The 13,882-nt window shown below is 42.5% G+C and overlaps 1 protein-coding gene across 2 annotated transcripts in view; it reads left to right on the forward strand.

Moving 5' to 3' along the window:
* NUP54 (nucleoporin 54) overlaps positions 1-13,882 on the forward strand; it is a 210,675-nt gene that overhangs the window by 173,027 nt on the left and 23,766 nt on the right. For both annotated transcript variants that reach the window (XM_033960850.1, XM_033960842.1), the window contains 3 exons: positions 4,252-4,359; positions 5,499-5,618; positions 12,604-12,714. In XM_033960850.1, coding sequence (XP_033816741.1) covers positions 4,252-4,359; positions 5,499-5,618; positions 12,604-12,714 — 339 coding nt within the window. The remainder of the gene's footprint in view (positions 1-4,251; positions 4,360-5,498; positions 5,619-12,603; positions 12,715-13,882) is intronic.

A 13,882-nucleotide genomic window follows, 5' to 3' on the forward strand; every position in this document is an offset into this window, starting at 1 on the left:
TCAAGTGTTTAAGTTGTAGTGTTGTATTATCAGCTGGTGTAGATATATACCACTGAAATAACTTTCCTATCAACAGCAGGGGAACTGTAGTCACACAGACAGGTGATGCCATCCTGTGGCTCCTTTGTCAGCTTTCTCCCATTGCCCTGGAAAGCCTTTAAACAGGTTTCTCTGAGCATGAGCAGGTTTCTCTGAGCATCTCCCCTCCTCTCTCCTCAGTATTTCATCTACTATTCAAACAGTAGCTCTCTGTCTGTTTCTCTCTCTTGCAGGTTTTCTGGATAACCACAATAAATATGCATGAGATACATTTGCATTTCAGGGAAGGTAGTTCATGCAAATCTATCTTATATATTCATTGTGGATATTCTGAAAACCTGACCTTCCTGTGGCTCTCGAGGCTGGAATTGCCTACTCCTGGCTTAGTCATTCCTCCACTCTAGTGTCACCTTAGACTGCCTTTTCTTTTTAAAAGATATTCCTACATACCTTGAGATGCCTAAGAGAAGGGGAAGGCAGAGAAGCATCCCTCTTTCTCTGTCAGCGTCTTCAACACCACGTCAGACTGCTATTACATCGTATGCAGTCCTGTTAACTTCGGCGTCAGACATATCCGCAGCTGAGCCCCAAGAGCGATTAAGCATGGCGGTGAGATGTCGCTGAGCCCTTTGGGACATGACCCACCCCCAGGAATAGCAATGGAGATTGACCTTGAAGAGGGACCTCGGGGGAAACCAAGTGTGGAGGCAATACCATTGCTGGTAACTCCGGGGGGGGGCATCGAGTGGAGGAGGAGTACTGCAGGTGAGTGGTGATGAGCTCGGGGGAGATGGGATCCGGGAAGTGGAGAGGACACCCGAGCAAGAACTTTCTCAGTTACCTGAGCTCAATCACCTCGTTAAACCGGCAGTGGTTACTCTGGACTCACTCTGAGGAGTCATAGAAAACATGCAATTGGTATGTACTGGCTTCATTTCTCTTATGGCTAATGTTTCAACTAAAGTTAACAACTTGAGACTGCTATGCAAGATCTTAAAAAGAAGATGGGGGAGATTCAGAAAACTGTGGTGGAGATAAAGTCTTCAACTAAACAACAAGAAGTGGATAAAATTTTTCTTCTGCGTAAAATTAAAAATCTGGAAAACCAAAATAGGAGTTTTTGATTTTATAAATCTTTATTCATTTTCTTATGTTACAACAAGTGTTTCAAATAAACTCATTAGAAACTTGAATATACACACTTGATTAACTCACATATTAACATCAAATTTAACATTTCTTTAGAAAATTAATATTATATAAAGTTATAATATTATGCAAGAAATCTAAATTTATATAATTCTTATTGAATATAATAATCTCCCATCCCTCCCTCCCTCCCAATCAATAATACATAAAATCAACTTTATTGTAAATTCATTCAAATATTGATATAGTATGTAATAATCAGAATTCTGTATGCCATATATACAAAATGGAACTCAAAATAGGAGTTTAAATTTAAGGTTTATGAATTTTCCTATGTAAGAACATAAGAAATTGCCTCTGCTGAGGCAGACCAGAGGTCCATCCTGCCCAGCGGTCCGCTCCTGCGGCGGCCCATCAGGCCTAATTGCCTGAACAGTGTCCCTGACTAATTTTGTAACTTGGCTAATCTTATCTTTCGGATGCCATGTATGAGCTGTTGTGGGCTTCGGCCAAGACTATGGCTCTCGAAGTGGCTTCTTGCCTTACATTGTGGCTCCGGGGTTGGTTGGTGGATGTGGCATCTAAGACTAAGCTTAGTAAATTTCCTTTTCGAGGCTCTTTCTTGTTTGGCGAGGATTTGGACAAGCTGGTTCAGGCCTTGACTGACTCTAAGGTGCCATATCTTCCTGAGGAGCGTTCTTGCCCACCTTTGTGGGGTGGCGTCGCCCAGGGGCGTTTATGTGACTTTTGTCAATACCGCCCTGTTTGGGGGGGGGGGGGATAGCTTCTTTTACTTTACTTCTAGGGGCCATTTTTTCAGCGCATGCAGTCTTTTAGGGATGTCCCCCGGGGGGGGGGGGGGTTCGTTCCTGACTCCTCCAGAGGCCCTTCCGCCGCCTGCCCAGCCCAATGACTCCTTGCAGGCTCTTCCCCAGATGCTGATGGGAGCCCGATTGTGGGAATTTTACCAGGGGTGGTGGACCAAGATAACAATGGATCAGTTGGTCCTGGATGAGATTCAGGACGGTTATGCTCTGGAGTTTTCCTGGACCTTGCTAGATCATTTCCTCTTTTCTCCTTGTCAGGCAGCTTGGTTGCTCGATCTCAAAGCGGTAGTCCCAGTGCCCCTTCAGGAGGTTTGCACCGGCAGGTATTCCATTTACTTTGTGGTACCCAAGAAAGAGGGGTATTTTCGGCCCATTTTGGATTTGAAAGGTGTCAACAGGGTGCTTTGGTTTCCGTATTTTCACATGGAGACACTGAGATCTGTCACTCTGGCTATCCAGCCTTGGGAGTTTCTGACTTCTCTTGATCTGATGGAAGCTTACCTGCATGTTACGATTCGGGCCTTTCATCATCATTTCATTCGCTTTGCGATTTTGGGAAAGCACTATCAGTTTTGTGCGCTTCCTTTTGGTCTGGCCACGGCTCTGCGGACTTTCACCAAGATTATGGTGGTGGCAGCGCCGGCCTTAAGCCTCATCAGTTTCTGTGCCGGTCTGGGAGGGACAATAAAGAAAGAGAAATTAGGTTCTTACCTGCTAATTTTCTTTCTTTTAGTCCCTCCAGACCAGCACTGACCCCGCCCTGCCATTTTTCTTCGGAATTTTGCACAAAGAGTACATTTTTTTTCTATGGTGTCTTTTTGTCTGGGTTGTTAGGGGATATTAAAAGAACAGCAGTATTTGGTTCATCTGGCATAGCTGGCAAGCTATGGGGACGTTTTTGAAGGTTCTTCTAATCAATATCCAACAGTATTTCTCTCTGTTCGTTGCTTTTCTCCTTCTGGGAGTGAAGTTGATGTTATAGTTCACAGTTAGTTTCTTAGTTCAGCTTGGCTATTCATCAGCTGATTGTACCTGGGACTTCACAGCCCACTTATACTACAGCCAAAAGTTTGTGTCAGTCTCCATCTGCTGGTCGAAATGAGCTATTACCCATCAGTTTCTGTGCTAGTCTGGAGAGACTAAAAGAAAGAAAATTAGTAGTTAAGAACCTAATTTCTCCCTATACTTATCCAGATGCGGTGAGACCCAGACAACTGCAACAATCGCAACTAAGATGTGTTCTGTCATTGGCACCATTATTAGGCAAGTCTATAAAGCAGGTGCTAATATTTATACTTCATGAAAATACTCCACAAGTTATAGAACCAATATATATCTAAAAAACACAATATGCTGTGTAATTGTAATAAATATTCATTAATATAAGTGAAGTGCTCAGTCACCAACCGATCCGAGCCTAAAGTACCGTTAAAAGTACAAGCGCCGGTTGTACAACAGGGACCATAATAGCACTCACAGTCCCTAAACCTTCCTTATGCAGTAATAATTGTCAAGAAGAAATGAAAAAAACACTTATCTTCAAATAAGCAAAAAGAAGGTAGCAAATGCTTTGTTCAAATCCAGCGCTCGTAACAGCTATCCATCTCAATAAAGACTCCCCGAATTTGAAACTCCCATAGCCTCCCTTCGACTCGAGTTTCGCAAAAAGCGTCGTCAGGAAGGGGGCACTGTAAACAGAAAAAGTGCTTCAGCTTAAAGATAAAAACTACGAACTAACTAAATCTCCAACTACACTTTAAACACTACAGTTCAACCAAAATAAGTGTTTTTTCATTTCTTCTTGACAATTATTACTGTATAAGGAAGGTTTAGGGACTGTGAGTGCTATGATGGTCCCTGTTGTACAACCTGTTGTACAACTTTTAACGGTACTTTATTCACGGATCAGTTGGTGACTGAGCACTTCACTTATATTAATGAATATTTATTACTATTACACAGCATATTGTGTTTTTTAGATACATATTGGTTCTATAACTTGTGGAGTATTTTCATGAAATTGACCTATTAACACAAGTAATTACTATTTAACTCCTTAATATTATTGAGGCTAATATTTATACACCAATTACAAGCATAAATGATTATTTGCATAAGCACATTATTTTTCATAAGCACCTACATATAGGGTGCTGTCTTAGAACCACATGTATAACTTATCCTACTTTCCATGGAAAATACTAGTTACAGGTAAGCAACTCTGCTTTCTTTTCAGATAATATCAGAAGACATTAGTGAACTGCAGAAGAATCAAGCTACAACTATGGCAAAAATAGCCCAATACAAGAGGAAGCTGATGGATCTTTCTCACAGAGCCTTACAGGTAATACACTAGAGCAGGTCAACAGCAGAGATCTCTCTCTCACTTCTCCTTCCCTATCTTCCTAACATTATTCCCAGGGACGTTTTGGGGAGAGGGAAATGAGGGTGGAATTCTGTCCCAGTTCAGTAGCTCTTACTAAGGCTGTTTTCCTATTTTGTGTCTGTGGATAAAGAAACTTTAGTAAATCATTAAATATCCAGTGTTTGGACATGGCCTGGCATTGAATATGTGGACATAAAGCCAGCAATGGCGAAAAAAAAAAAAATCTCTGACTGCTGCTGTCAGAATGTTGAGCTCTTACCAGTCAATATTCAGCTGGCAGTGATCAGTGGTTTCATAAATGCTAACAGTTACCTGTCAGTTTGCTTCTGCCCCATCACCCCTGCTGGACCACTCAGAATCTTAGGTAGGCCTTGAGCAAACCTAACATGACTGAGGGAAAGGTTTGCTAGAAGGGTCTTATCCTGATGGGGGGAAGGGTTGAGGGCCTATCTTTACTGAGGTGTGGGGTGGGAGAGGGTTCGGAATGGGGAGCAGCCTCAAGCCTGTCCTGCTGCTGCCTGGAGATTAGCCATGGATTGGCCAATATTCCAACTGATATATAAAATTAGGACAGCTTTTTTTTCTGTCCTAACTATATGTGGTTACCTAACTGGTTAGCAGGCTTAATATCACTGTTAACCAGCTAGGTCACAACTCTGCCCTAACTCTACCCCAAACCACCCACAAACTAGCCAATTTCAGAGAGGATATTCAGCAGCACTATTTGCCCAGTATAAGCAAGTTAAATGGTCAGGAGCTTCTCCTGGCCGTTTAAATCACTTTGAATATCTGCCCCTTAGATTTTAAGCCCTCCTGGGACAGGGAAATATATACTATATTTGAATATAAGTCACCTTGAGTTACCACTGATAAGATGTGAGCTTTGAAGTCCAAGGTCCTGAAAATTTTAGTTTTAACTACAAACTAAATTGTCTAAGAATTTTTTTTTGGCAGTACAGTTTTTAACTAGCTCTGATCCATGGGCAGATAACCAAATAGACTAGGTCAAAAACTCCTCTATCTTTAGAATCAGGCTCTACTTAAGTATATGCATATAGTATTTGTGACTTACTATTTGTGCTTTTCCTGATTTACAGGTTTTAATTAAGCAGGAGATTCAGAGAAAAAGTGGTTATGCCATTCAGGCGGATGAAGAGCAACTGCGTGTACAGTTGGACACTATTCAATGTGAACTCAATGCACCAACTCAGTTTAAGGTAAGATATGACTTATTTGTTGATCTACTATATAAGTGTCAAGTAGAACAAAGTGGTTTACAGACTAAGATACAGATAAAGAAAGAACTGCAGTATCATGATAGGAAAGACTTCCGTGCATACTGACTTAAAGTATAGGTAAAACTTCATGGCCTTTGGCTTTGTGAGGTGATACAGGGTTTTGGGGGGGCTCTGGCCTCTTTCATGTGTGCCATTCTCTGCCTTATATATGTTGTTTGCTCAGTGTTCCATGTTTTCTGTGTATACCTCAGCTTGAAAAACTGTTTTTGAGTAAATGCTATATACTGGGGAAGAAATGAATCCTGAATCACTGGTTGGCAGATGAATCTCCCTCCTTTTGGTATTGGAGAAACAAGCTCCATGAACTGATGGGCTGGGAGGCCCAAATGGCTTGCTCCTCTTGCTGCAGAAGTAGAGACTTTGTCAACATTTGGTCTCCTTATTTGAATATTTTGCCTCCAAAAAGTCGCAGTCATATTTTGAACAGACTGCAGCTGTTTCCTACCCCACCTGTCAGACCATGCTCATTCATAAGAACATAAGAATTGCTGCTGCTGGGTCAGACCAGTGGTCCATCGTGCCCAGCAGTCCGCTCGCGGAGGCCCCTAAGTCAAAGACCAATGCCCTAACAGACACCAGCCCTCCCTGCGTACATTCGGGTTCAGCAGGAACTTGTTTAACTTTGTCTTGAATTCATGGAGGGTATTTTCCCCTATAACAGCCTAAAAGAGTGTTCCAGTTTTCCACCACTCTCTGGGTGAAGAAGAACTTTCTTACATTCGTACGGAATCTATCCCCTTTCAACTTTAGAGAGTGCCCTCTCGTTCTCCCTACCTTGGAGAGGGTGAACAACCTGTCTTTATCTACCAAATCTATTTCCTTCAGTATCTTGAATGTTTCAATCATGTCCCCTCTCAGTCTCCTCTTTTCAAGGGAGAAGAGGCCCAGTTTCTCTAATCTCTTGCTGTTTGGCAACTCCTCCAGCCCCTTAACCATTTTAGTCGCTCTTCTCTGGACCCTTTCGAGTAGTACCGTGTCCTTCTTCATGTAAGGCAACCAGTGCTGGACGCAGTATTCCAGGTGAGGGTGTACCATGGCCTGGTACAACAGCATGATAACCTTCTCCAATGTGTTCGTGATCCCTTTCTTAATCATTCCTAGCATTCTGTTCACCCTTTTCACCGCCGCCGCACATTGTGCAGACGGCTTCATCGACTTATCGACCAGTACTCCCAAGTCTCTTTCCTGGGGGGTCTCTCCAAGTACCGCCCCAGACATCCTGTATTTGTATTCGTGTATAAGATTTTTGTTACCGACATGCACCACCGTACTGCTGGATTAGGGGGCAGGGGGAGGGGAAGAGGGGGGTTGGGGGGGATTTTCCTGTGGACTTAAAGGACATCAGAGTACAGTCCTCTTTGGCGGTAGTCTTTATTGATAAAATTGTTTGTTGTCATTTTGCCTTTGTTTGTTCATGGTTCTTTTTTGTTAATAAAAAACAGATTTAAATATAAAAAGTATAGGCAAAACTTTAAAAAAACAGCCAGAACACAACCCATCAAGTTGCATAGGCCTGTTGAAAAAGCAGACTTGTAGATAGGATTACGATCAGTATGATGCATAGTAAAGACATGTACAAACAGCTTTTTTTGATTAGCTGCCTTTATGAAGAAAGTCACTCAAGTAGGTACAGCTCCACTTAAAGCTTACAGTTTTGTTAACAACATAACAGTAGTAAAATGACCACATATATAGAATCAGTGAAGTAAACTTAGAGATGGAAAATTGAATCCTAGTAATAGGACTAACATGAAATACAAATATTTAACAGCACTATAAAACAATGACATAATAGAAATATGATAAATGTCGTCAGAATACAAATGATGCCACAGTAGGCAGCATTTTAAGAACATTCATATAACACACATATGATGCAATGTCACCACAATACAAATGAAACACCTTAATAGACGCACATTAGTACATTCAAATAACATACCCCCTCTTCTACGAAACTGTGCTAGGAGTTTCTAGCACAGGGAGCCACGCTGAATGGCCCATGCTGCTCCCGATGCTCATAGAGTTCCTATGAGCATCGGAAGCAGTGTGGTCCATTCAGCATGGCTCCCCGCGCTAGAACCTGCCAGTGCAGTTTCGTAGAAGAGGGGGATAGATATGATGCTAACACTGTTTGTACAATGCAGTATAACAAATCATCTTAATAGGTAGGGTCTGTACTGGGAACGGTGCTATTTAACTTATTTATAAATGATCTAGAAATTGGAACGACAAGTGAGGTGATTAAATTTGCAGATGACACTGCATAAACTGTTCAAAGTTGTTAAAATGCATGCAGATTGTGAAAAATTGCAGGCGGAATTTAGGAAATTGGAAGACTGGGTGTCCAAATGGCAGATGAAATTTAATGTGGACAAATGCAAAGTGATGCACATTGGGAAGAATAACCTGAATCACAGTTGGGTTCTCCTTCGGGGTTAGCGCCCAAGGAAAGGATCTAGGTGTCATTGTAGATAATATGATGAAACCTTCTGCCCAATGTGCAGCGGCGACCAAGAAAGCAAACAGGATGCTGGAATTATTTTAAAAAGGGATGGTTAACAAGACTAAGAATGTCATAATGCCCCTGCATCCGTTTCATGGTGCGACCTCATCTGGAGTATTGCATTCAATTCTGGTCTCCTTTTCTCAAGAAAGATATAGTGGTGCTAGAAAAGGTTCAAAGAAGAGCAACCAAAATGGTAAGGGTAAAATGGTTAGGGCTCATCAGCTTGGAAAAGAGATGGCTGAGGGGAAATATGATTGAAGTCTATAAAATACTGAGTGGAGTAGAACAGGTACAAGTGGATCGATTTCTCATTCCGTCAAAAATTACAAAGACTATGGGACACTCGATGAAGTTACAGGGAAATACTTTTAAAATCTATAGGAGTGTCCAAAAGTCAGATTTTGAATTGCTGACTGTGCTGTTTCTCTGTTTTTAGTAACTTCTCCTTGCCTTCCAGTATAGTGTTTGCTTTTGATGCTTAGTGACGGTGGGACTCCGGAAGGGGGGAGGGGGGAGTTCACATTGTTAAAAATCTGGTTTGAGCTTTGTTTCTTGGCTGATACAGTGGAATCTGTTTGTATGTCTTTGCTCAATAAAAATCATTTAAACATAAAATCAATAGGAGGAAATTTTTTTTCACTCAGAGAATAATTAAGTTATTCCAGGACAAGCAGGCAGCATATTCTCATATATGTATGATGTCACCGACGGAGCCCCAGTATGGACCACTTTAAAAGTGCATCGCCACTTTAAGATCTTAGAAAGTTCTCGATAGCCCGAACTGCGCATGCGCGAGTGACTTCCCGCCTGATGTAGGGCGCGCGGTCCCTCAGTTTTTTAGTTTCCAAGGCGCTAAGAAGTCGTGTTTTCAATGGCTGTTGAAAAAAATTTCATTTCGCTGCCTTCACACTCTTGCAGCTTCTGACTTTTCAGTCAGTTTTCTATTCTTTTATTTTTCTTCTTTCGTTTTTTTAAAATAAAATTTAAAAAACGAGATTTTCTTTTGATGTGGGCTTCGGTTTGGCAGGCCTTTATGGATCGCCATAGCATTCGTTTTTTCTATGGCTGTCTTACCGTTCCTGGCCCATCCGCTGATTATTCTCAATATGGGCAGTTGCTGTGCTCGGGCACTTGTGGTCACCGCCATCCACCGCTGCTTCTCGCAGTGTCGGGCCCTCGACCTTGCCGATTTTTGCTTCCTCTGCTTTTTTCTTCAGCAGCGCATTTCCACTCTGCTTCAACAGCAGATCCTGTTTCACGCTGTCAGGAATCTGGTGCCCACCGCTTTTCTGACACCGGGCCATACTAATCAAGCCCGCACTGACATCGACGCCGAGAGTGAATCTCCATATGCTGTCTGCGGTGTCGCACCTCTAGTGGGTAAGTTGACTGCCTAACTTTTCCCTGTACCCTCTGGGCTTCGGATCATAGTAGCAGTGAGTCTAATCCTGCCAACCTCTAACAGCCCCACCTCTTGCTCCGTTTCGGTATCGATGAGTGCCTTGATACCGACATTCTCATCTCCAGAGCGTGCTTTTCTCTAATGCAGCACATAACGCAATTGCCGCAAGAGGATGTACGGGAGGATTTCCGGCTGCTTATGCCGACTCCCATGTCGACATCAACTCTCTCGGTGCCGGTTCAGTCTGAGCCATCGACTCCGGTGGTACCTACCCAGGAGTTTTCAGTAGCGGCACCGATTCTGGTATCTGAACCGACATCTATGGTTTTCCCGACACCGATCTTCTTCTCCATATTGGTACCGTCTAACAAAGCTCTCCAAGTCAAAGCATTTGAAGCTTTTGGTTCCGTCTGTTCGACACCACCTCGCATTGCTAGAGATTCAGATCTCTCGGGGGGTTTTGAACAGGAACTTTTGCTCTTCGACATTGAAGGTTCCTCAGGGAATTATTCTATTCGCCTTTCTTCTCAGGAAGCTCCTTTACCACATTTCTCCTGGAGATGTTGAGACTTTATCCATTTCTTTAGAGGCGGATTCTAAAACATCTAAACAATTCTTAGATACTTTAGTTATAATCAGCCACCCAGGGAGTTCTTCCAACGTTGCAACTCCACTTACAGTATCGGGTTTCCTGCACTTTGGACTCACTATACAGGGTGGTTCCCTTTTCAGGTTTGATACACCTCTACTCCCTCATACATCTCTTCTCAGGAGTTAGTGTCTGTGCCTTTCTACCTCGTAGCGGAGAGGACAAGGCTCTGCATCGGTTTGGCTCACGTCTACATCGGAATGCTATCTTGGCCAACCAGTCTGGTATTTGCCTTTTCCTTCTACCTGAAGCATTTGGTGCACCAACTAGCCACATTCCAAACTATCTTTTGGAATGTAAACTGCCAGTTTTTTCAACATTTTATATCCATTGGTGCTTCACCTTCACAAGTGCATGGTTGGATCAGCACATGCCACCTTTGCCTTAATTTTTCGTGTGGCAGTAATGTCAGTTGCTATGAGGCACATTGCCTAGCTTAGAGGGTCTCAGCTGGGCATTACCCACCAGGACAGGCTAGTAAATGCACCTTGTTTAGGGGGTGAAATTATTGCCTTTTCATGGACAAGACTACTCGGATGTTCTCTGCCACGAGCCCAGATAAGGACACTCTGTGCATGACCAACATGACCTTTAACTCTGTTCCAGTCTCAATCCAGGAGACAAAACCAAGTCAGCAACAACACAACCCCATAGGCTGCTCCGTACACATTAATACAGCCTTTTTGACGTGTTTCTTCAGAGCATATTCAATCTCCCCTTTTTTCCAGTGAATGCCTCAACCCGTTGAAGGCTATCGTCTCTTCTTCATATATCGTTGAGAGCTCATCAGCTCAGATCTCTGGATTTTCACTATTATATGGTAGGGTTACATACTCAATTTTCACATCCTGCCTTCAGACCATCTCCCAAGCGAGTCTGTTTTGGACCTTTCGCAGTCCTCCCTTCTTCTTCAGGAGGCTCAATATATTCTCCTGCTTAATCCCATTGAGGCCCTTCAATCAGCAGGGTCAGGCGTTTCCTCCCATTACTTCTAGGTACCTGAGTAGGCCGACCCAATTTTTTTGCCAGTTGTGTGAGAGTCCCAGTTAACTGAGGCTCTACTGCAGTGTATCTCAAACTGTGTGCCTCCTGAGATTCCAAGTGTGCCGCAGTACACTGAGAGGCGCCTGCCAGCTGACATCCCTATGCATAAAGTGCCAGCGCTGCCCGATTCGCTGAAGGCCTGCATGTTCCCCCTTCTCTCTAGCATCCTCTGGCTTCCCGGTCTCACCTTAAAAGCTAATTACAGCAGCCTACAGAGGATCGCCGGTAGGTAAAATGATTTTATTTTCAATATGGTGATTGAAATGTGTTAGCTTTGAGAATTTATGGGATCTTGGGCAGAACTTGGGTGAGCCTAGGGAGATCTGTGGTTGGGATACTCAGTTGATATTTGTTAGACTTAGGGGGTACTTAGCTTGAAGTAGTTGAGAAACACTGCTGCAGGCAATCAGCTGGCCCCAGTGCCTCTCCTTCTCTCCGGCCCTCTTCCTTGCTGGCACCCCCTACTGGCGTTTCAGGGCCCATCTGGAGGGCCTCTGCACATGCGCGGATGTCGAAGTGATGATGTCACTTCTGGGTGCCTCAAGCCGTGGTCCCTACCTTTAGTGTGCCTCGGCTCGAGGAAGTTTGAGACACATTGTTTTACTGTATAGTCTTATAGGATTTGTTGTAAGCTGTTGCATATATTTATTTTATTTATATTTAAAAATGTATGAATTGCTTAAATCTAAGCGATGTACAAAACATTTACATCCACAATTTCAAGTACAAACTTTTATAAAATGCAATAAACAGGTAAATCAATCTTCCCCCACAAATTTCCTTAATTCAGAATTCTTTAAATCTAAAACAAATAATAACCAGAGCTTGAGAAAGGTATCCACAAATAATTATGTTTTAACATTTTCTTAAAAGACATACTATTTTGCATAATCTCATTATACCTGGAATTGAATTCCAGAGATTCCGCAGGTGCAGACTGCTGGGCGCGATGGACCTTCTGGTCTGACCCAGCGGAGGCAACTTCTTATGTTCTTACTGGCAAGTGAGAAAATAGATATTCTAGATTTAACATAACGAATCCCATTTTCTTTTAAACTGGTTAGTAACATCCCTCCCTCAGATCTCAAACATCTTGCGGGTTGATAGATTTCCCACAAGTTTTGAAAGCAAATGGAAGCAAGAGGGCTTAGTGGGCAAAGTGCTTGCTCATGTTTCTTCTATGGAAAAAAGGAAGCCATGTCAAAGACATAATTGATTCTGATGCTGTTAGAAAAATAGCTTTTGATATCTGGTGTATTATACAACCATGTAACATTTTGGCACTTGCCCTTTTTTACAGGGTCGACTAAATGAACTGATGTCACAGATTCGGATGCAGAATCACTTTGGCGCTGTAAGGTCTGAAGAGAGGTATTATGTAGATGCTGATCTCCTGCGGGAAATCAAACAGGTTAGTGATGATTTTAGTGATTGCAGAGATTATTCATTTGTGAATGTGGGGAATAATGCAGAGCGCAAAAGTCTAAAGGTGAGTGGCTGAAAAATGAGCTGAAAGCAGCCAGTTAATGCTGGGTTCTGTTTCAATAGATTTCATAATAAAATAACATCTCATTATAAAAGTTAGTGTCTGAAGCTGAGCTTAAAAAAGAAGGCAAGAATCAGAGTATATGGCAACTAATAAAAATGTAAGGTTCATCTTGTGTGTTTAGTTTTATTCTCGGTGGGGACTGCCACTCCAGGTCCTGCATAACAGGCCACCTGCTCTAATTGGTAATTAGTCCCTCGACTCACTGACTAAAACAGTGTGGTACAGTATTTAGGAAGTCCCATCAAGAGCTGGGATTACTGGAGTGACCAAGGGTCTGATACAATCATCCTAACTCTTTCCATGCCAAGAACAATGCTGTTCTGTCTACCTGATTGTGCTATCAAAGCGCTGCCTTGATTACAAGCTGACCTAACCCAGATTTCCTCTTCAGTTACTAATTTTTAATTAGCTTCTTCTGTTTTTAGTAAGGACAGTTTGTCTATCCATAGACATCTGGAATTTCTTGAAAATTGTTTTCGCTCTAAAACTTTACATATTGTCATCTTCTCTCACCTGAGATACTGCTGCATAGATATTATGAGATACTGCAACTTGATAAAGTAGAGCACATGCATATTCTTGAATGTCGTTATGTTTCTGTACCTCAAGCTGGAGTAGTTGGCTCCAAGGTAAAGAGAGACCAAAATAAGGAGGCCAGTTTAGATTCCCTACATTTAACTGCTTTAAAAAACCTCCCAGGAGGTAATTACCACTAGGGCCACCCTCTTGGTTACTTTACAAACTGAGCAGAAGAAAATTCAATTTCTTAAGAATTTTCAGAAGAAAGATGTTCAGTTTTGTGGTCATCCAGTCCAGATATTATAAAATTGAAAGATAAGGTGAATGCGTTTGGAGGTATATTATTTATGCAGTTCCCTTGTAAATGCTTGTTATCCCAAGACAAGCAGGCAGCATATTCTCACACATAGGTGACGTCACCGGCAGAGCCCTGGTACGGACACTTGAAAAGTGAATCGCAACTTCAAAGTTTAGAAAGTTCGTGATCAGCCCACACCGCGCATGCGTGAGT

The sequence above is a fragment of the Geotrypetes seraphini genome, chromosome 1 (genome assembly GCF_902459505.1).
Source record: "Geotrypetes seraphini chromosome 1, aGeoSer1.1, whole genome shotgun sequence".
Classification (NCBI taxonomy): domain Eukaryota; kingdom Metazoa; phylum Chordata; class Amphibia; order Gymnophiona; family Dermophiidae; genus Geotrypetes; species Geotrypetes seraphini.